The sequence below is a fragment of the Neomonachus schauinslandi genome, chromosome 3 (genome assembly GCF_002201575.2).
Source record: "Neomonachus schauinslandi chromosome 3, ASM220157v2, whole genome shotgun sequence".
NCBI classification, from domain to species: domain Eukaryota; kingdom Metazoa; phylum Chordata; class Mammalia; order Carnivora; family Phocidae; genus Neomonachus; species Neomonachus schauinslandi.
In genome coordinates this window covers 160,572,111-160,595,775 of record NC_058405.1, presented here as the reverse complement: position 1 = coordinate 160,595,775, position 23,665 = coordinate 160,572,111, and the positions used below count along the sequence as shown (strand labels likewise).

Below are 23,665 nucleotides of genomic sequence, written 5' to 3'. Positions count from 1 at the left end.
TGGGAGAGGGAGAAGTAGGCCTCCTGCCGAGCAGGGAGCCCGATGTGGGGCTCGATCCCAGGACCCCGGGATCATGACCTGAGCCGAAGGCAGACGCTTAATGACTGAGCCACCCAGGCACCCCTGGGAAAAAGTTTTTTAAAAGGTGATTTATCAGAAAAAAATATTTTGGGGGCGCCTGGGTGGCTTAGTCATTAAGCGTCTGCCTTGGGCTCAGTTCGTGATCTCAGGGTCCTGGGATCGAGCCCCGCATCGGGCCCCCTGCTCACCAAGAAGCCTGCTTCTCCCTCTCCCACTCCCCCCTGCTTGTGTTCCTGCTCTCGCTCTCTGTCAAATGAATAAATAAAAAGTCTTAAAAAAAAAAAAAGAAAAATATTTTGGTTGGAAAAAACAAAATCAGTCTCAAAGTCCACATATAGCAGCAAGATTGTAGAAATGAGCATAACTTCCCTGTGATGATTTTAATATGTTAAGGAAAAAAAAGATATAATTCATTTTCTTCTTTTTCCACTGGCACAGCATTACTTTTGAAAAGAAATAATTGATTACATAATTAAAGGATATTACATGGTTTCCTGACAAGATACTCAAAGTAAAATATGAAACAAGAATGACAGAGGTATCTGCTAAAGTTAATAGCAACAGCGTGCCAGAAGATCATCCCACCTACTGTCCTGCTATCTAGTAAAGAAATGTGATTCTTCATTTAGGGGGGTTTCTTTGAAAAACCTCTTTCAGGGGAAGGTGGGCAAGGAGACAAAGGTAACAGGGCTGCCAAGCATCACTGTTTCCATTCAGTGGATACTACCCTGTTGTATGATATAGAACTTCGTGTTAAACCTGTATTTCTCCTCTTTTGTAAATAAAAATATTTATTTATTGTAATATAATAAAATAAATAAAAATAAATAAAAATTTATAAATTAAAATTTTATAAATTAAAATTTATAAAATTTTTATGAATAAAATTTATAAATAAAATATAAATTTATAAATAAAAACGTTTAAAAATAAGCATAACACAACAATAATCTTTAGAAAAGGCAAATTTCCATCCTTGGAAAATCTGTGAGAAAAAAGCCAAGAGGAAGCTTCAATCTGGAGTGGACAGAAAGAAGAGATGGAAGTACAAAGGGAATAGTAACATGAGAAGCTTGAGGGTATGGAGAGAATATTGGGGAACAGAGGGACTGTAAAAAAACAGAGGGAAAAATGAAAAGATACTACTAGAAGAAAATGATACCCGAAAAAGATTGTGAAAAGACAAGAAATTATTTTAAGAATAAAATACCTAATAGGGAAAACACAAAATAAAAGTTGTAGCTACCATTTACAGAGCATCCATCCACCATGGGCCAAACACCACAGGTCCTCTCATGTCATTTTCAGAACCACTCTTGAGGTGGTTGCAGTGTTCCCCAGGTTACATGCAGAGAAAGTGAGACTCAGGGGCCCAAGAATAATGAAGCAATGTTGCCTCTTAGGCATCTCCTTATTGCCACTGCCTAAGACATGAGGCTTATTCAACAAGGCTGGTGCTATGAACTGAATGTCTGTGTCCCCTTTTAAAATGCTCTAACCCCAACGTGGCTATTATTTGGAGCTGGAGGCTGTAAGGAAGTAATTAAGGTTACATAAGAATGGGGACTTGATCCCATATAAGAAAGGAAATCGTGAGGTGACAGGAAACGGATTCAGACTAAAGCAGTTAGAGGTTAAAAGAAATCTACAGCTCACGAGCCTGGAGCGGAGAGCATATTAGAACATTTCTGTCATGCACTCATCCTACCTATGCCTGAACTCTTCCCGTGTCAGGAAATAATGGCAGACCAAGAAAGATCTCAGGACTTAGTACATATTTAACAAACAGGTTTTTTGTTTTGTTTTTTTTTAACTGAAAGATACTCAACTCTAAGCTTAATTTTCTTTTCTGAATGTCACAAAACAAGTAATAGCTTGCACTGGATGCCATTTTCAGATATGGCATTTGGTTTCTAACTGTTAAGTTATAGAAATGAAGAGGGAGACCAGAAGGGAAGGATGCTCTGACAAGGTTTTTGCAAAATGTTGACCTTCTTGGACTTTAGAACCATGAATATCTTCAGAACAGAAAGCTTAAGTTTTCTGGCTGTTATGTTGGGAAACGCACATACACAGAAACCTGCCAATATCATAACCAACTGTACATCTAGTTACTGCTTGTCAAGGTAGCTAAGAAGTCATGCCCTACACAGCTGGTAGGCTTTTCTCAAATATCATCTAAAGAGCAGCAAGTATTTATCAATAGTCAATTTAAAGCAAAGGAAAGAAAAGAAGGAAAAAGGGCGCCTGGGTGGCTCAGACGGTTAAGCGTCTGCCTTCGGCTCAGGTCATGATCCCAGGGTCCTGGGATCGAGTCCTGCATCGGGCTCCCTGCTCCTTGGGAGCCTGCTTCTCCTTCTGCTTCTCTCTCTCTCTCTCTCTGTCTCTCATGAATAAATAAATAAAATCTTAAAAAAAAAAAAAAAAGAAAAGAAAAGAAGGAAAAGAAAGAAAACTGCCACTTCCCTAAGGTCAACAAAGCAATTTAATAGGTAAATGAAGCAAAGGTTCAACGATAATTAATTTAACTAGTTATATAATTAGAAGAAAAGTAATCCACTCAAGCTGCCTAGGAAAGATTTTCTTTATTAAACACACTATTACTGTTCCAGAAGTAGAAGGTAACAGGCCTCTGATTTCATTCCTCACATAAACCATACTCTAAAATATCTAAAAATTTTGGGGGCGCCTGGGTGGCTCAGTTGGTTAAGCGACTGCCTTCGGCTCAGGTCATGATCCTGGAGTCCCGGGATCGAGTCCCGCATCGGGCTCCCTGCTCGGCGGAGAGTCTGCTTCTCCCTCTGGCCCTCTCCCCTCTCACGTGCTCTCTCTCTCTCTCTCATTCTCTCTCAAATAAATAAATAAATCTTAAAAAAATAAAATAAAAAAAATAAAAAAATAAAAAAATAAAAAATCTAAAAATTTTAAAAAAATGATTAAACTTTCATGCTTCATTTCAAGGACTCTTAGGGAATTTTATGTGCATGTGTGTATAATTTATTTTTCCCATATCTATATATGTTTCTGTAATAAAATTTGTATTTCTAAATATAAATCAGTATATGCAAATATAAGTGAGTTATCATAGTAACTGAGAGATCATCTTTAGACAGCACTGAAAGATTAAAAGTTCTTCACTGTACTAAGGTAAATCTCTAAGATCTATCCTTTGGAAACATCAAGAACAAGGACCTCCTATTTTCTCAACTTTTGTTTCTTTCTCTTCAAATCAGAATATTTTCCAGTCAATTAAGGGTTTTAATTAGATTAATCTCCATTATAAAGATTTATTTTTCCATTTACATTCTCTGTATGTCTATATACCTTACAGTTTAAAGATCAAATTCTGCCTGGGGCACCTGTGTGGCTCAGTTGGTTAAGCGTCTGCCTTTGGCTTGGGTCATGATCCCAGGATCCTGGGATGGAGCCCCGCGTTGGGCTCCCTGATCAGTAGGAATTCAGCTTGTCCCTCTCCCTCTGTTCCCCTCAACTCATTTTCTCTCTCTCTCTCTCGCTCTAATAAATAAATAAAATCTTGAAAAATAGAACAAGATCAAATTCTGTCTAAAAACTGAGAGTTAGCCAATAAAGAAAGAAAAGATCACCAAAAGGTTTGGCCACTACTGAATCTTCTAAGATCAATCTATATTACAACTTAAATACCTGTTTCCAAGTGTGGAGATAAGACTGTGTACAATAGAGAGATAGGAAAGATGGGAAGAATACCCACTCAAGCAGTAGCTGAATAGGGAAAAGAAATACAGAGTTAAATTTTCAAAGGAAGAAAAATGTGCCTTGAGAGGCAAGTAGGATAGAAAAAGATCTGGTCAGCAATTCAACATAGATCTAGGAGAGAAATATGTGCCAGAATATAACAAATATGAGCCCAACATAACAAAAGGGAGGGGAAAACTGATGTCTGCAATGGTAAGAGAAGAAGATAAAAAATTTAGAACGCATCAGGGCTTCCGCGTGGCCCTGATCCCTCCTACCCTGTCCCCATTACTTTCGTTCTGTCCTCCAGCAATCACTGTTCTCATCTGGTATCCACCTCTTAGTTCTTCTAAGCTGCAGCAGTACTCTTTAATCAAGGACATAGCAGAAGTACTTACTCTTTTGATTTCTAAGTGGTAAGATCTTTAAAAATTTTAGAATAGCAATCACTTTCTGGACTGGCATATGAAGATTCCAGTGCAGAGCAGCAATTTCATTTTTAAGGTGCAATGCCCCTGATTCCTCAGATGAAAATAAGTTTTTTCCTTTTCTACCTCACTATCCCTTTGCTCTCAAACCCACCTAGGCTGCTACAAAACTATAGTGTCCCCAGCCCGTATAAAGTAAGGAAATCCTAGGGGAAGCCTTTCTTGCTTGAGGCTGTTAACAAACAGCCAGAAAACACCTGCATGATATTTTAATTCTCACCTCTAAATTATTTTATGTGGCTGTGAAGATGCCGGCATCTCCCACTCCTCTGTTTCTAACATCTGATTCTAATCCCTAAACAATTCTGAAATGTGTTGGCTGTATTTTCTAATGAGAGTATTTCTTGAAATAATCCTTAAAAATATGACATTTTAAGCATCTGAGGGCTTTGTCAATTTTGGAAACCAATGAGATGTGAAAGATTCTCTTCTAAGAAACTTGGCAGCATTTATTCGTCATAACAAATAATTCCCCCCTGAATTTCCAGGGAAAGAACCACTCAAAAAAGTATGTGAGAATTCTTTTCCAACTGTAATAAATCCATCGCAAGCCCAAGAAAAAGACCTTTTGTTAACTAGTGGTTGTAGACTATAGTACTATCAGAAGAGCAATACTGTTCTTTGATTGTTAAGGAATACTAAAGGAATTTCCCCAGTAAAAGTAACCTACATTATCATGAAATACAAACAAAAAACTTTAATAACTTGGAAAGCCCAAGAGAAAAGTCAAAGACTCCTCCCCCAAATATCAAAGTTCTTAACCAAATAATGGAAAATCATTCCCCAGAAAAGTAAAAATATAGAAAAAGCTTTAAGCACACAAATACTTGACCCAACTAAGTATGGCTGAAATTTGGGAGATGCTCTACAGAAAGTTAAATATTAAAAATATTCCTGAAGCATTTGTAATAACATTTTTCCATGTTAAATACCAAAAGAAATATAAAGAAGAAAATATGGTATGATCTCAACAAGAAATGCAAAGAAAAAAAGACAGAAGAAAATGTCTTTACAGGATGAGACTCTGGATGATTTTTTTCTATTTGATTTTTTAAAAAAATAACACCTTTATTAAGATATAATTTTTCTATTTGGTATTTTTTGTTTCTAAAATTTCTGTGATAAGCATATAAATACTTTTATTTTTTTTTAAAGATTTTATTTATTTATTTGACAGAGGGAGACACACAGCAAGAAAGGGAACACAAGCAGGGCGAGTGGGAGAGGGAGAAGCAGGCTTCCCACCGAGCAGGGAGCCCGATGCGGGGCTCGATCCCAGGACCCTGGGATCATCACCTGAGCCGAAGGCAGACGCTTAACGACTGAGCCACCCAAGTGCCCCTAAATACTTTTAATAATAAAAGCTTGGGGCACCTGGCTGGCTCCGTCAGTAGAGCACAACTCTTGATCTTGCAGTTATGAGTTTGAGCCCCATGCTGGGTGTAGAGATTACTTTAAACAAATAAAAACAAAATAAAATATAGCCCAAAATTTAAAAAAATAAAAGCTTTAAAAAATAAGTTCAATATGAAATTGGCAGAAAAACCTGGTGAAAACCCAACTGGTTCATTACTTCTTTTATATTAAGTCCTACCTCAAACAGCCTCAGATTTACTGAGCAATTATTATGCACCAAGAATTGCGTTAAGTGTTTTATAATATTCTATCCCATTTAATCCTTAGGACAACACAACAAACAGATATTATAATGCAAAGAACCTAAGGAACTTCATACAGTCAGCAAGTGGCAGGACCCGGATCTAAGCTAAACAGTCTGACCTCAGAGCACCTGCACTCACTCTCTATACTGTTATATGACCTCCCAGTTTACTTTTTGGTTTCTACCATATCACCTATTATTTCTAGACAAACATATTTGTATTTTATGTATTTGTTTTTAATGTTGGTTGGTAGGTATTTTTTATAAGAGCTCATGAAATATAATTCACAATACCATACCATTCACCCATTTAAAGTGTAAAACTTTTGCTTTTTAAATGATTATTGAAGAGTTGTACAACCATTACAATTTTAAAGAATTTTTTTTTTTTTAAAGATTTTATTTATTTATTTTGAGAGTGAGAATGAGAGAGAGAGAGAGCATGAGAGGGGAAGGGTCAGAGGGAGAAGCAGACTCCCCGCCGAGCAGGGAGCCCGATGCGGGACTCGATCCAGGGACTCTGGGATCATGACCTGAGCCGAAGGCAGTCGCTTAACCAACTGAGCCACCCAGGCGCCCCTAAAGAATTTTTTTTTTAATTTATTCATTTGAGACACAGAGATACAGAGAGAGAGAGTGCATGAGCAGGCGGAGAGGCAGAGGGAGAGGGAGAAGCAGGTTCCCCGCTGAGCCAGGAGCCAGACATGGGGCTCAATCCGAGGACCCTGGGATCATGACCCAAGCTGAAGGCAGACGCTTAACCATCTAAGCCACCCAGGCACCCCATTACAATTAATTTTAGAAGCACACTAAAAAAAATCCCTCACCTATTAGCAGTCACTCCATTTCCACCCGAGCCTCCCAACAACAGGTCACCACCAATCTATAAAGTGTCTCTTCAGGTTTGCCTATTCTGGACATTTACGGGGGAATCATATGCATTCTTTTGCATCTGAGTTCTTTCACTTAGCGTAATGTTCTCAAGGTTCCCCCATGCTGTGGCATGTATCAGTACTCCCTTTTTATGGCTGGATAATATTCCACTGTAGGATACACTACATTTTATTTATCCATTCACCGGTTGATAAACTTCTAGGTTGTTTCCAAATTTTATGAACCATGCTGCTATGAACATTTGTGTACAAGTTTTGTTTTTTTTTTTAAGATTTATTTATTTTAAAGATTTTATTTACTTATTTGAGAGAGAGAGTGTGAGAAAGAGCACAGCAGGGAGGAGGGAAAGAGGCAGAAGCAGGCTCCCCACTGAGCAGGGAGCTCAATCCCAGGACTCTCAGACTATGACCTGAGCTGAAGGCAGACGCTTAACTGACTGAGCCACCCAGGCGCCCCTACATTTATTTCAGAGACAGAGACAGCATGCACGAGCAGGGGTTAGGGAAGAGGGAGAGAGAGAGTGAGGGAGAGAATCTCAAGCGCCGGAGCCCAATACTGGGCTCAATCCCGACCCATGAGATCATGACCTGAGCTGAAACCAAGAGTCAGACACTCAACCAACTGAGCCACCCATGTGCCCGTGTGTACAGGTTTTTATAAGAACATGTTTTCAGTTCTCTTGGGTACATACCTTGGAGAGGAAGTGCGGAGTCATATGGTAACCCTATGTTCAGCCTTTCTGAGAAACTGCCAGACCTAAGTGGCTGCACCACTTTACATTCCTATCAGCAATATGTTAAGGATTCCAATGTCTCCACATCCTCTCCAACACTTAGCAGTCTTTTTTAATTTAAGTCATCCTAGTACATATAAAGTAGTATCTCACTGGAATTCTTAATTTGCATTTCCCTATTGAACAGGGAATAATGATGGGCATCTTTTTCAGGTGCTTAGTGGCTAGTTGTATATCTTCTTTGGAGAACTCTCTATTTAGATCCTTTGCTCATTTTTAAAATTGAGTTATCTTTTTATTACTGAGCCACAAGAATTCTGTATATATTCTAGATACAAGTGCTTTATCAAATAACATGATTTGCAAATATCTTCTATTTTGTTGGTTATATTTTCACTTTTTTGGTAGTGTCCTTTGAAGCACAAAAGTTTTTAATTTTGACAAAATCCAATTTATCTATTTTTTCTTTGTACTTTTGGCGTCATGCCTAACCAACCACAGCCTAATCCAACCCCACATTTAAGCCTGTGTTTTCATCTACGAGCTTTTAGTATTAGCTCTTACATTTAGGTCTTTGATCCATTTTAAGTTACTTTTGTACATGGTGTGAGGTAGGTGGATGTATTTTTTTAACTCATGTTTTAAAGGCTAGAATTGGCATTACCCATTTACTCCTATCTCTCCACATTCCCCTCTCATCAATCATCAGCTAACACAGATTTTAAAAACTCAGAATCTGAAGTAAAAATGCCTGGGTTAGAGTACTAGCTCTGTCTCATACGACCTAGAACAAGATTCCTAAATTCTCTGGGCCTTAATTTCCTTGTCTGTAAAACAAAGACAGTAACAAACCCAACCTCAAAAATGAGGATTAAGTGCTAATAATACATACAAATGCTGAGTAGAGTGTTTGCCATATCGTAAGCACTTAATAGACTTCAACTATTAATTACTGCTTTCTAAATATCACTCAGGTTTGGCTATTCTCTCTAGCACCATAGCTTCTACCTTAGTTTAGGTCACCGTCATTTCTTACTTGGATTATAAACCCTATTCTTCTTTTTTTTAATATTTTATTTATCTATCTATTCATCCATCCATCCATCCGAGAGAGTGAGCGAGAGTACAAGCAGGGGGAGCAGCAGAGGGAGAGGGAGAAGCAGGCTCTCTACTGATAAGGGAGCCCGATGCGGGACTCCATCCCAGGACCCTGGGATCATGACCTGAGCCGAAGGCAGACACTTAACCGACTGAGCCACCCAGGTGTCCCTATAAACCCTATTCTTAAATGGTTTTCCTCCCTCTAATCTTGTCCTCTTCCAAATTCATTCTCTACTCTGAACTCATAATAACCACTATTAAAATCAATCCCCTGCATTAAAAAAAAAACAGTTCTCTGGTGCTAGGACAAAGTCCAAACTTCTTAACAACTGAGACATGAAGACTTTTAGGTTTGGCTGCTATTTAACTCTAGCCTAATCTCTTACTATTATTCCTACCTGGAGGCATGATTTCTTCCACCTCTAGAAGACTGGCTAAATCAGCTTTCAGGGATCCGCTTAGACACCACTTTCTCTGACAAGCCTTTATAGATGGCTCCAGAGCCAGTCCAAGGATAATACCCCTTCTATATCAGTGTAAACTCTCCCAAACACTACCAACACATTCATTACACTGTGTAATAATTTTTTTACTTATATCTATCTGAGACTTGGTGGGGGGCAAGCCCCAATATGTATCACTGCATCCCCCTAATGAGTACTACAGTATGAGCCATACAGTAGATATTTAATAAATGTTGCATGGATGGAGGAATGACCTCAAAAGTACACAATCTCAAAGTGGCACTTTTCTCCACTAGAGAGAGAACCAACTAAAACAAAACAAAATCCGTAACTTCATAATATTTTCACGTTCCAGAGTCTGAAAGTTTCAATTAAACATGAAGACTACTGTCATAGCTATCATGATGCACATGTGTTTCATCTCTGGTTGGCTATGAGCACTCAAAAAACTCAAGATGTTTGCTGTGTCAGGTGTACAAAACTTAAGTTACATAAATTTATTTTTCAAGTTACTCTATTTTCTAGTCCTTACTTTCTCTGAGATGTTTTAGAGTTAAACATGAACTTTTGTGCAAACACCAATAATGTTATTAAACAAATTCAACTTACAAGAGGGGGGAAAAAGAAATTTTGGTTAATTTTACTACTTTAATTGCTAATTTTAACGCAACTATAAAAAAAATCGCTTCAGAAACTTACTAACTCCTAAAACGTATCACTTAATTCAATGAAGTTCAATCTTTACCCCTATTCTACTTGAGGGTAAAAATATGAGTGGAGATAAAAAGTGGCCTTATCTCTTAGAAATGCATACAAATTATTGGGCGCCTGGGTGGCTCAGTTGGTTGAGCGACTGCCTTCGGCTCAGGTCATGATCCTGGAGTCCCTGGATCGAGTTCCGCATCGGGCTCCCTGCTCGGTGAGGAGCCTGCTTCTCCCTCTAACCCTCCCCCCTCTCATGTACTCTCTCTCTCTCTCATTCTTGCTCTCTCAAATAAATAAATAAATCTTTAAAAAAAAAAAAAAAAAGAAATGCATACAAATTATTAATGGATAAATTAGAGTAGAAGGTTGGCAAATCACCTATAAAGCCACCTGAGTCTTTAGCCTTTTGAAAGTGAAGAAATTTGGTTTTTAATTAGTATTCCAATTTGGCAGTTATTAGTCTATTCAAATTATTCATTTATTTTGTCAATTTTACATTTTCTATTTCTCCAAACACAAATCCAATTGGTTTAGGTTTTTAAACGTATTAGCGTGTACTCACATTTCATAATTAAAATACCTTATAAATGGAAAAAAAGCTGTTAGAAACTACAACCAAACTATAAATTTATGAAATCAAATTTGACCCATGTATCAACATTTAAGGGCAAAATTAATTTGAAAAAATATATACCTCTACTTACATTTTCTCTTGAAAAAAATCCATATATACTTGGCTATCAGAAGCTATCAACCTATAAAAGGGGTTGGCAAACTTTTTCTTACTCTTTTTGCCAAGGATGCCATCAAGAGCAGTTCATAGGGTTCTATAAAGGAATCAAAGCAGTTAAAGGTTTTCCCCTACTAAAAGATTTTGTGATGTGTATCATTATTATCCTCAATCTTCAGATGAGGAAATTGAGACTTAGAACAGGTTGTTCATCCAGGGTCTGATTCTATAGCCAATGCATATCTCTTATTATTCTGCCTCAATATACTGAATTGATAAAGACAAAAATATGATAAATCAAAATATGTAATTAGCTATGCCTTCTAAAAGTCAAATCACAGATCACTAAAGCAAAGTATCATTTATCAACTTAGTATTCTGAATTGTTTTTTTTATTAAGGCTGATTCAGCATTTAATCACTGCTTCAAATATGCTTTTGGACATTTTTGTTCTGAAGAGTTACCTATAAAATAACATATCACCAGGAAAACAACAAATCCCTTGTTTGGATTTTGTGGTATTTGTGCTCCTACCTGACACTGGTTAATAGCTGCATGGTTGCCATGGAATGGAGACTGTCTTTCTTTATCTCGATGATGTCGACTGCTGTGTTTACTTCTCTGCAATTGCTGGCGTAATTTTGCAATCTGAAAAGGGGAAAAATAAAAAGTGCATCAGAGTTTTCCAAGCTACATAAAACATATCCTTGCTTAGTAAGAACCAGTAAAATTCACCCTTAATACATCTTTTGACTTTTAAAACCCTGTCACAAAATCTGATTTATTGTACAAAATTTATATATATACACATACATTATGTGTGCACATATGTGTATCTTTCTTTTGGAGACAAACAAAAATTATGTTCCAACACTGTTCACAGCCTTCAAGCTTCCCAAGTACTAAACCAATGAAGTTTTCAGCACTTAGAATAAATTACGTTATAGCTGTCAGAAAGAATTTAAAAATAATGAAAATTATTCCCATGGTCCTAAAAATGAGTCATTTTATTTAGATTTCTTTAAACACCTAACCTTCAATAGCTCCAAAAATTAAACAATATTTAAAAATCAATTCAAGTTTAAACTACCAAAACTGAACCAGGAAGAAACAGAAAACCTGAACAGACCCATAACCAGTAAGGAAATTGAAGCCTTAATCAAAAATCCCCCCAACAAACAAGAGCCCAGGGCCAGATGGCTTCCCAGGGGAATTCTACCAAACATTTAAAGAATTAATACCTATTCTTCTGAAACTGTTCCAAAAAGTAGAAATGGAAGGAAAACTTCCAAACTCATTTTATGAGGCTAGCATTACCTTGATCCCAAAACCAGACAAAGACCCCATCAAAAAGGAGAACTACAGACCAATATCCCTGATGAACATGGATGCAAAAATTCTCACCAAAATACTAGCCAAAAGGATCCAACAGTACATTAAAAGGATTATTCACCACGACCAAGTGGGATTTATCCCTGGGCTGCAAGGTTGGTTCAACATCCGCAAATCAATCAATGTGATTTGATTGTAATACATTAATAAAAGAAAGGATAAGAACCATATGATCCTCTCAATAGATGCAGAAAAAGTATTTGACAGAGTACAACATCATTTCTTGCTTAAAACTCTTCAAAGTGTAGGGATAGAGGGTACACACCTCAATATCATAAAAGCCATCTATGAAAAAACCACAGAGAATATCATTCTCAATGGGGAAAAACTGAGAGCTTTCCCCCTAAGGTCAGGAACACGACAGGGATGTCCACTATCACCACTGCTATTCAACATAGTACTAAAAGTCCTAGCCTCAGCAATCAGACAACAAAAAGAAAGAAAAAAAATCCAAATCGAGAAAGAAGTCAAACTCTCACTCTTCGCAGATGACAAACTCTCACTCTTCCACTCTACGTGGAAAACCCAAAAGATTCCACCCCAAAATTGCTAGAACTCATACAGGAATTCAGCGAAGTGGCAGGATATAAAATCAATGCACAGAAATAAATTGGATTTCTATGCACTAACAATGAGACAGAAGAAAGAGAAATTAAGGAGTCAACCCCATTTACAACTGCACCCAAAACCGTAAGATACCTAGGAATAAACCAAACCAAAGAGGCAAAGGATCTGTACTCAGAAAACTATAGAATACCCATGAAAGAAATTGAGGAAAACCAAAGAAGTGTAAAAACGTTCCATGCTCATGGATTGGAAGAACAAATATTGTGAAAATGTCTATGCTACCTAGAGCAATCTACACATTTAATGAAATCCTTATCAAAATACCATCAACTTTTTCAAAGAAATGGAACAAATAATCCTAAAATTTGCATGGAACCAGAAAAGACCCCAAATAGCCAGAGGAATGTTGAAAAAGAAAAGCAAAGCTAGTGGCATCACAATTCCTGACTTCAAGTTCTATTACAAAGCTGTCATCATCAAGACAGTATGTTACGGGCACAAAAACAGAGAGAGATCAATGGAACAGAATAGAGAGCCCAGAAATGGACCCTCAACTCAATGGTCAACTCATCTTCGACAAAGCAGGAAAGTAAATCCAATGGAAAAAAGTATCTTCAACAAATGGTGTTGGGAAAATTGGACAGCCACATGCAGAAGAATGAAACTGGACCATTTCCTTACACCACACACAAAAATAGACTCAAAATGGTTGAAAGACCTAAATGTGAGACAGGAATCCATCAGAATCCTAGAGGAGAACACAGGCAGCAACCTCTGTGACCTTGGCCGCAGCAACTTCTTGCTAGACAGGTCTCCAAAGGCAAGGGAAACAAAGGCAAAAATGAAAATTGGGACTTCATCAAGATAAAAAGCTTCTGCACAGCAAAGGACACAGTCAACAAAACCAAAAGACAACAGACAGAATGGGAGAAGATATTTGCAAATGACATATCAGATAAAGGGTTAGTATCCAAAACCTATAGAGAACTTATCAAACTTGACACCCAAAGAACAAATAATCCAATCAAGAAATGGGCAGAAGACATGAACAGACATTTCTGCAAAGAAGGCACCCAAATGGCCAACAGACACAGGAAAAAGTGCTCAATATCACTCGGCATCAGGGAAATCCAAATCAAAACCTCAATGAGATATCACTTCACACCAGTCAGAATGGCTAAAATTAACAAGTCAGGAAACAACAGATGTTGGCAGGGATGTGGAGGAAGGGGAACCCTCCTACACTGTTGGTGGGAATGCAAGCTGGTGCAGCCACTCTGGAAAACAGTATGGAGGTTCCTCAAAAAGTTGAAAATAGAGTTACCCTACGACCCAGCAATTGCACTACTGGGTGTTTACCCCAAAGATACAAATGTAGTGATCCAAAGGGGCATGTGCACCCCAATGTTTAGAGCAGCAATGTCCTCAATAGCCAAACTATGGAAAGAGCCTAAATGTCCATCAACAGATGAATGGATAAAGAAGATGCGGGGGTGGGTGAGGGGTGTGTGTGTGTGTGTGTGTGTGTGTGTACACACAAAGGAATATTATGCAGCCATCAAAAAATGAAATCTTGCCATTTGCAACAACGTGGATGGAACTAGAGGGTATTATGCTAAGTGAAATAAGTCAATCAGAGAAAGACAAGTATCATATGATCTCACTGATAGGAATTTGAGAAACAAGACAGAGGATCATAGGGGAAGGGAGGGGAAAATGAAACAAGACGAAACCAAAGAGGGAGACAAACCATAAGAGACTCTTAATCTCAGGAAACAAACTGAGGGTTGCTAGAGTGGAGGGGGGTGAGAGGGACGGGGTGGCTCGGTGATGAACACTGGGGAGGGTATGTGCAATGGTGAGTGCTATGAATTGTGTTAAGACTGATGAATCACAGATCTGTACCCCTGAAACAAATAATACATTATATGTTAATTAAAAAAAAAAAAGGTTGACTAGCCCGCAATTGAAAAAAAAAATAAAGAGAAAAAACATCAATTCAAGCCATGAAATGCATTCACAGACACAATCTTTACATAACAAATACAATTTCAATCTATATCCCGTATTATTCCTTGAGCAAATCTTTGTTTTATTTCTATATTATATGTAAAGTGCAAATACCATAAGCACAGAAAATGGTAATCAATATGGGGCATAATCAACTTGGTTGTATTGGGTTACTGAATTTCAGAAACACTACCATTATATATAGAAATAATAAATGTGAGTTTGTTGTATCATTACAATTTTATACATCTGATGCATAGGTTATGTTAACAGGTATGGACTCTTGTTTAATAAAACAAAAGGACAAAGGAAACCAAATAATCTGGTAAGTAATGTGTACATTTCCCCCATTCAAATCTTTATCCAATCAATGTAGTAACTATTTTTCTGTTATTTTTCAGGTAAACAAAACAACCAAAAAAATAAAAACAACACAGAACAAAACAATGGAAACTGACAAATTCTTGTTGCCTACAATTTCAAGGAACTAGGCAAGGAAGGGATCAAACTTCCACACCAGTTCTTTGGAATCATTTTCCTGACCTCCTTAAGTTGATCTGTACTGCCCCACGATGCTGAACGCTTGTGAGACCCTTTCTTCTTTTCAGAGTATTCTTCGGCCCATGCACTCTCTGTCTATAATGGGAAAAAGAGGGAAGGGGTAGGTTAATTGCAACAAGATGGATAGACCTTGAGGGCATTATGCTCAAATAAGTCAGGCAGAGAAAGACAAATACCATATGATCTCACATGTGGAATCTAAAAAACAAACTCAGAGAAAAAGAAATCAGATTTGTGCTTATCAGAGGCACCAGAGGTAGAGCTGGATGAAGGTGGTCTAAAGGTACAAACTTCCAGTTATAGATAAATAAGTACTGGGGATGTAATGTATAATATGATGACTATACTTAATACTGTTGGTATAGTATATTTGAAAACTGTTAAAGAGTAGATCCTAAAAGTTCTCATCACCAAGAAAAAAAATTTTTAACTGTATAAGGTAATGGATGTTAACTAAACTCACTGTGATAATCATTTCATAATATATGTATTCCAAGTCACGCTGTACAAAATCTTATACAGTGCTGTATATGTCAATTTTATCTCAATAAATCTGAAAAAGTTTCATTTCTAAAAAAAGTATACACTTTTCTATTATACAATACATTCCCATTAAAGAAAATTTAGTACTAGAATATTTAAAAAAACACAATGACCCAAAATTCTTCCAGCACGTTACTTTAATTATAATATTTTAGCGTATTTCCTTCATTTCTATTGATAAATTCTTAGTTATTATTTTTACATAATTATAAGTATAGCATTTATTGAACAAATGTATACTAATAATAACTAACATTCCTGGGGCGCCTGGGTGGCTCAGTCGTTAAGTGTCTGCCTTCGGCTCAGGTCACGATCCCAGGTCCTGGAATCGAGCCCCGCATTGGGCTCCCTGCTTGGCGGGAAGCTGGCTTCTCCCTCTCCCACCCCTGCTGCTTGTGTTCCTTCTCTCTCTGTCTCTCTCTCTGTCAAATAAATAAATAAAATCTTTAAAAAAAAACAAACAAACTAACATTCCTGTGATCTTATTATGTCCTAGGCACTTTGCTTTATGGAAGTACAGTGAAAGGTCTTCACTGTATTATCTGATTGAATACATACGAGAAGCTCTACAAGTTCTGCAGATAAGGAAGCTTGATAAGTTGCCTAATGTCTCACAGCTAAGAAGTGGCAAAGCCAAGATAAAAACCTAAGACTCTGAAGTTCATAATCTTAACCTCTATACTATGTCTAGTCTTGATTTAGATATCTGCAAAACATAGCCTCAAAAATGGCAAATTCTTAGTGGTCATACAAAATCCGGAATTTAAAGACACTGTATTAGGAAAAAAAAAGTACAAATGAGTTCTTAGTATGTGAAAATATGCCCAATCTCACCCGTTAGAGAAATCTAAGTTAAAACTTCACTGAGACTGGGCAATTTGATATCATACTCCTTCCTATATTGCTGGTGAAGTGTAAATTAAATTAGTACAGCCTTTATGGAAGGGGACTAAGCAATTGCTGTCAAAGTTACAAATGCACATACTGTTTCACTCACCTTTTGTAATTTATCATGCAGATGTACAAAATATATATCTTTATGCACAATACAGCATATTATTCCCGGTAGCACTATTTTTACAAGTAAAAGATTAGAACAATGTAAACAAAGGATTTGTTAAATAATGGTGTGTCTTTACAACAGAATACTTATTCTGCTATAAAAAATGAGTAAGGAAATTCACAATAATCTCTGTGAGATTAAGTGAAAAACTCAAGGTTCACTACAGTATGTATAGCAACTTCCTTTAACCAGTGCCACTAGAAAGAATATACACATATGTAAAGTATCTCTGGAAGAATATACATGGTAACAAAAGAAACATAACAGTGGCTGCCTCATGGGAGGAAGATCCTTCCTTCACTGTATATACTTCTGTACCTCTTAAATTTTGTACTATAAGAATGAATGTACAGCCTATTCAAAAAAATACCTCTCTATATATGGACGGGGGGGGGGGGGGGGGGACTTCTAAGGGAAAATCTTTCTATATGGATGGAGTAATGTCCATAAGTAAAAAACAAGATTGTAGAATATATACACATCACATATATAATATTCCTGCCAAAAATGTAATAACTTGAATCTAATTGTGAAAAAACAGAGTCAAGTTGACAATACTCAACAAAAATACTGGCTTATACTCTTAAAAAATTTCAAGGTCAGGAAAGACAAAGAAAAGCTAAGGAACTGTTTCAGATTAAAGGATACTAAAAAAAAAAAAAATAACATCTAAACGCCATGTCTGCTTCTTGACTAGATCCTGGCTTACAGGAGAAATTACTAAGAGAACATTATTGAGGAAACTTAAAAGCACTGTATCAATGTTAAATCTCCTGGATTTGGTAATCACTTTGGTAATTTTGATTTAAGTCCTTGTTCATATACACGTTTAAGTATTTGAAAAGAGTGAGAATGTCTGCAACTTACTAATGATTAGTAAATAGTAACAATAGCAATTATATCTGCACCAAAAAATACAGAAAAAACATAAAAATGTTTATTGGTGAATATAGGTGAAGAGTCTACTGGTGTTTAATCTGTTCTTACAATTTTTCTCTAAGTAAGACTTTTTCCAAATAAAAAGATTTTTTAAATTAGGGAAATCTAAATATATTAAGTATAAAATTTAACTCAAGGAAAAGCAAAGGAATACAAAAGTTTCCTATAGATTTGTTAAGAACAAATTAAAGATAATGAGAACAAGAGTATTGATTAAGAAAAATAAAAGTAAGCATGAAGAGCAACAGACAGCTTTGCTAATTTCAATTGTAAGATATTCAAACAGGAAAAAATACTTACCAAAAGTCACTAATTTTACTTAAACTCCTAACTCAAAAGACAACTGCTTTCTTTGTTCCACTTAGATGTTAATAAAAAGTAAAATTGAGTTTTAATTAAGTACATTTCAACTTTGTTCAGTCTTGCACTGTATACCAGAAAACTATTAAGCCTCTACTGCCAATGCGTCAGGCACTGGACTAGGTACTAGGGTTAAGGAAGAAACACACTTCTTATTCTCAAAAGGTTTTTTCTAGGAGAGAAAGGACAAATAGCCAATTATGGTACCATGTGATGGAAGAGGTCCCCCAAGAAAGGCATCTAACCCAGAACCAGAAAGACAGGGAAGGAGGTAGGCAAGATTTTATGGGATGGGGGGAGGCTGCTATGAGCATTAGAGTGTAAGTTATCCAAGCAAATGGTGGGAAGGCATTCCAAATAAAATAGAAAACGTGAGAAGCATCAGTGAAGAGAGTACAGGGCACTGCAAGTTCATTATTGAGAGTAGGGGTGTTTTTTCTAAATTATTTTTAGTAGGTAAAAAAATATATATATGATTTACACAGTCAAGAAACTGTATTTGTTTTAAAGGATTCCATGATATAACCTTATGTTATAGCCCAGCCTGTTTAAAAAACATATAGAGTCGCTGGCCTAAAGAAATCTGATCTAAAATGTGAAAAAAGGACAGGAACACCAGTCAAGTGGTAAAATATCTAGAAATCTAGATTATTTCAGAATCCTAGGCTTAACCAAGAAAGGCAAAGCTACTGAGAAGCCAACCAAAGAGCGTATACAGAGGTCATTAGATTTAGGTCTGAAAAAAAAAAAAGATTTTAACACTTTCCTTCCCTCTTAATATTACCAATTTTAACCAGTGAACCAAGGTTTTATACAAAATAGCAAGAGTTACTCAAAGAGTAATTTTTTAAAATTTTTTTTAAAAATTTTATTTATCTGACAGAGCAAGAGGGCACAAGCAGGGAGAGCAGCAGAGGGAGAGGGAGAAGCAGGCTCTCCACTGAGCAGGGAGCCCGATACAGGACTTGATTCCAGGGCACCCTGGGATCATGACCTGAGCCGAAGGCAGACGCTTAACGACTGAGCCACCCAGGCACCCCTCAAAAAGTAATTTTTTTTAAAAAGCTGATCCACCTCTTCAGTACTTTCATTTCATAACACTAAGACACATTGTAGTGTTGCTTATATCAAATATATAAAAGTTATTTTTTTGCTATAAATTCCAGATCATTCTTTCAAAAAAAAAAAACCACCTCTAAACAAGGTTATAGACTCATAAACAGCTATCTTCAGTAATTCAACATTATTTTAGTCTCTAATTTACTAAGTATTTAATTTTATTAGGTTTTTTAAAAATAGATTTTATTTATGCATTTGACAGAGAGAGAGAGCATAGGCAAGGAGAAGGGCAGGCAGAGGGAGAGGGAGAAGCAGGCTCCCCGTTAAGCAGGGAGCCGGATATGGGGCTTGATCCCAGGACCCTGGGATCATGACCTGAGCTGAAGGCAGACGTTTAACCGATGGAGCCACCCAGAAGCCCCTAATTTTATTAGGTTTTAGTAACAGACCATCTTATAGTTTCTGAACTTGGATTACAATTTCAAGCCAGTGCATAAAATAGTAAGCTCTTAATCAAAATCAACCCCTGAAGAGGGAAAATAGTCTCTGAAATGTAGGAGTTCCAAGAGAAAATAACGTAAGATTTTTAAAAGCAAAAGATGACTGGTTTATGTAATTAAAAAAAACAAAAGAAATAATAAAGAAAACCAGACCCCAATCACATGAGTCATAAATTCACATACTCATACATGCCACCAGTAAGGTAAAGAAGCCTAGGTGGTTAGGAAAGTTGGGAAGAGAATAAGTTTTGAGTCAAAAGAATGTCAATAATCCAATCACACATACACATTTCATTTTATCCCTCACACAAATTGGTACAGTCAGAAAATTCAAAAGGCATCCCTTACTAATTAAGTGAATTAAATTAATAGAACTGCAACATAGATAATGCTGGGAATATAAGTTAGTCTAAATTGGGAGGGCAAACTGATAAATGGTCAGTTTTTAAAGGAATCTTTAAAAGAACATGGGAGGTGGGGGGACAGGAGGCAGAGGTTGGGGACAATGTAGTATTAAGAAGTGTACCAAACTCTAAAGCAGAAATGGTAGACCAGCCCTGCTCCACTGGCAATGGCAAGCTAAAGCACTGCGCTAGAGACTCTCAGGCCATCTGAGTTCACAGGGAATGAGCAATGTCTGCCAAAGATACAGAAAAAAAGAAATGATGCCATATTTTTGCTATCTTTGTGTCAAGTAATTAGGATGACAAATAATCATGTACAATAAAATTTTAATCATCCACTCATCCTCATGACCAAAGCAAATAATGGCGTGGGGGGAGGGGAGGAGGGGAGATTAACATCTTTAAAAAACCTGCTGCCATATTCCTAAACTTTTTTGATGCTGCCTTTCTCTGTATTTTCCAGAACCTCTTCTTTCCATTCCCACTCATCCCTGAGATACTTAGACCTTAGACTCAAACATAATTTTTTTTTTAAAAGATTTTATTTATTTATTTGAGAGAGAGAGAATGAGAGAGAGCAAGCACATGAGAGGGGGGAGGGTCAGAGGGAGAAGCAGACTCCCCACCGAGCAGGGAGCCCGATGCGGGACTCGATCCGGGGACTCCAGGATCATGACCTGAGCCGAAGGCAGTCGCTTAACCAACTGAGCCACCTAGGCGCCCGAATTTTTTTTTTTTTTTAATGAAGAACCAGGGCTCAGAGTGGTGACATGATATGTTTTGTCAAAAGTCTAGGAGGAACTTCCTGGAAGCACCCATCTATAATATAAAATAAATTACTTCCATCATACTTACTGCTCTAGCACTATATGGACCGGCTGATAAAAGAGCCCAGGGCCTCTCAACTAGGGCAAAATAGCCAATCAGGAATCGTTAGCCCGAACCTTTTTCAACATAATGCTCCAGGAAGCTAACAGCAATTGACAAACTGCCTGAGACAGAAAACCGACATGCCATCCTTGTTCTGACAATAATCAAAGGTAGTAATTTTAATGGCAAGCATTTACTAAATCCTTACTATGTGCCAGACACTGTTCTAAGTGTTTTACACGTATTTCCTTGTTTAATCCTCATAATAATTTTAAAAGATAGGTACTATTCTTTTCCCATTTTACAAAGAGGAAACAAAGGCACAAAAGTGACTGAACTCCAAAGAAGATACACAAAAAGCACATGAAAAGATGCTCAAGATCATTAGTCATTAGGAAAATATAAATAAAACCCATAAGATACAATTTCATACCTATTAGGATAGCTATACTGAAGAAAAAAACAGGAAAATAGGTTTTGGTGAGGATATGGAGAAACTGGAGCCCCTTCACATTGCTGGAGGGAATATAAACTGGTGTAGCTGCTGTGGAAAACAGTTTGGCAGTTCCCCTAAAGGCTAAATATATGACTCAGCAATTTCACTCCTACATATGTACCAAAAGGAATTGAAAGCAGAGATTCAAACAGACACCTATAAAGCAAGGTTCATTTCAGCATTGTTCACAATAGCCAAAATTTGTAAAAAACCCAAATGTCCACAAATAGATAAATGGATAAACGGATAAATGGAGAACCCATACAATGGAATATTATTCAGCCATGAAAAAGAAATGGTTCAACATGGATAAATCTTGAAAACATAATGCTAAGCAAAATGAGTCAGATATAAAATTACAAATATTATATGCTTCTACTTACATGAAATATCTAGAACAGGCAAATTCACAGAAACAGAAAGTTGAATAGTGGTTACAGATGCTGGAGAAAGAGGAGTTACAGAGTTCTTGTTTGGGGTGATGAGAAGTTTTGGAAACATAACAGCAATGGCTGCACAATGTTGTGAATGTAATTAATGCTACTTAATTGTATACTTAAAAATTGCAAATTTTATGTTAAATTCATTTTACCAAATTTTAAAAAGCTGATTTAAGGGGCACCTGGAATGGCTCAGTCAGTTAAGCGTCCAACTCTTGGTTTCGGCTCAGATCATGGTCTCCGGGTCATGAGACTGAGATCAAGCCCCCCATCAGGCTCCATGCTCAGCATGGAATCTGCTTGGGACTCTCTCTCTTCCTCTCCTTCTGCCCCTCCCCCCTGCTCATGCTCTCTACCTCTTTCTTAAAAAAAAAAAAAAAAATCTTTAAAAAGCTGACTTAATTAACTAGCATACATATACTAGGGAATCCAACATCTACCAATAGAGAATTTGAGAACTTATGTAAATGAAAGATTAGAGTGCCCAGCTATTGCTGCATTATACCTTAGGAGATTCTAATGTGAACTTTACAAGCAAGATTAACAGTATGATATAGAGATAAATATAAGTTTTCTTTATATTTGTACCCTTAACATTCCCAATTTGGGGGCCATTTAGAAAAAGGTGAAGAGACTATGGGGTTTATACTTTAATTCAATGTAGTCAGAGTTAGGTGGGCTCCCAGTGGCTTCTAAGATTGTTTATTCTTACTGTTAAGACACAGTATCTGAGCCCACTGAACCTGAAACTGCAGAGGAGATAACAAGGGTTGCAGAAATGTTCAAGGAAATATACCCAGAGTAATTTAAACATGGCATGTGGATTAAGCAGAAAGCAAGTAGGAACTACTCATTTTCCATACTATATGCCCTAATTTCAGCAAACTTACAGATTTTGAATAAATGGACAATCTTCTATAACTCTTTGGTTAAAGTCAGTTTCTCAAAATATTTGTAAATTTGAGGAGCACAGGCTCTGTTTTCATTTCTGTATTTGCCACTGGAATATAAACCTCAAGGTAATCTCATATCCCAAGCATCTACCCTAACAGTGGGACTCAGTTTCAAGAATATCAGACCACAAAACAAACTAAGCCCAACAAGAATACGTGGAATTTTGGAAACCCAAATACAAATCCAAAAACCACTACAAAGTGTGTTTACTTGGTTCTATAAAAGGACATTCTCTTCATAAAGTGCTGGGATCAAACTACCATCAGTGACGTAAATTTGAAGTCTAAATCGAGATATACCTTAACTGATTTTCAATAGTCAGTATAAAGAATCTTTTAACTCTTTAACTGATTTTCATTCTTCACTAGCAATAAAGCTTTAACTATTCTGCTCATTCATCCCTTTGCAAACAATCCTTGAGTGATTACTCTCTCAGGTACAGTACTAAATCCTGGAGATGAAAATACAGAAATGGATGAGCTAGGCCATGGGCTCAACATCTAGTAAGTATGAGAAATATTAAATAAATGATTAGACAAATATTTAATTAACTTTAATTATAGTAAGCGTAATGAAAGAAACTAAACTATAAGTGCTATGAAAGTCATCACCTGGCTTCATGATCTTGGACCTCAGCTTCCTCATTTGTGAAATCAGGAAGTAGATCTAAATGATCTCCTAAGAACCTTTTCTTCATTTATTTTTAGTAATCTCTATACCCAGCATGGGGCTTTAACTCACAACCCTAAAGATCAAGAGTTGCATGCTCTTCCAGCTAAGCCAGCCAGGTGCCCCTCTTAAGATCCTTTTAATGAAAAAATTTCAGAAATCTAAAAGTATAAAATTTTGCTTCCAGGGTCTCTTTGTCAGGATATTTACATTTACAGAATCTATCTGCAACATAATATAATCCCTATCTCCCAACATGTGACGATTT

At 36.9% G+C, this 23,665-nt stretch overlaps 1 protein-coding gene across 1 annotated transcript in view; it reads right to left on the bottom strand.

Annotated features, from left to right (window-relative positions):
* Positions 1-23,665, bottom strand: part of FAM117B (family with sequence similarity 117 member B) — a 72,246-nt gene that overhangs the window by 10,186 nt on the left and 38,395 nt on the right. The window contains exons 3-4 of the mRNA XM_021703119.1: positions 15,083-15,175; positions 11,105-11,218 (exon numbers count right to left, since the gene is read on the bottom strand). Of these exons, the coding sequence (XP_021558794.1) occupies positions 11,105-11,218; positions 15,083-15,175 (207 nt within the window). The remainder of the gene's footprint in view (positions 1-11,104; positions 11,219-15,082; positions 15,176-23,665) is intronic.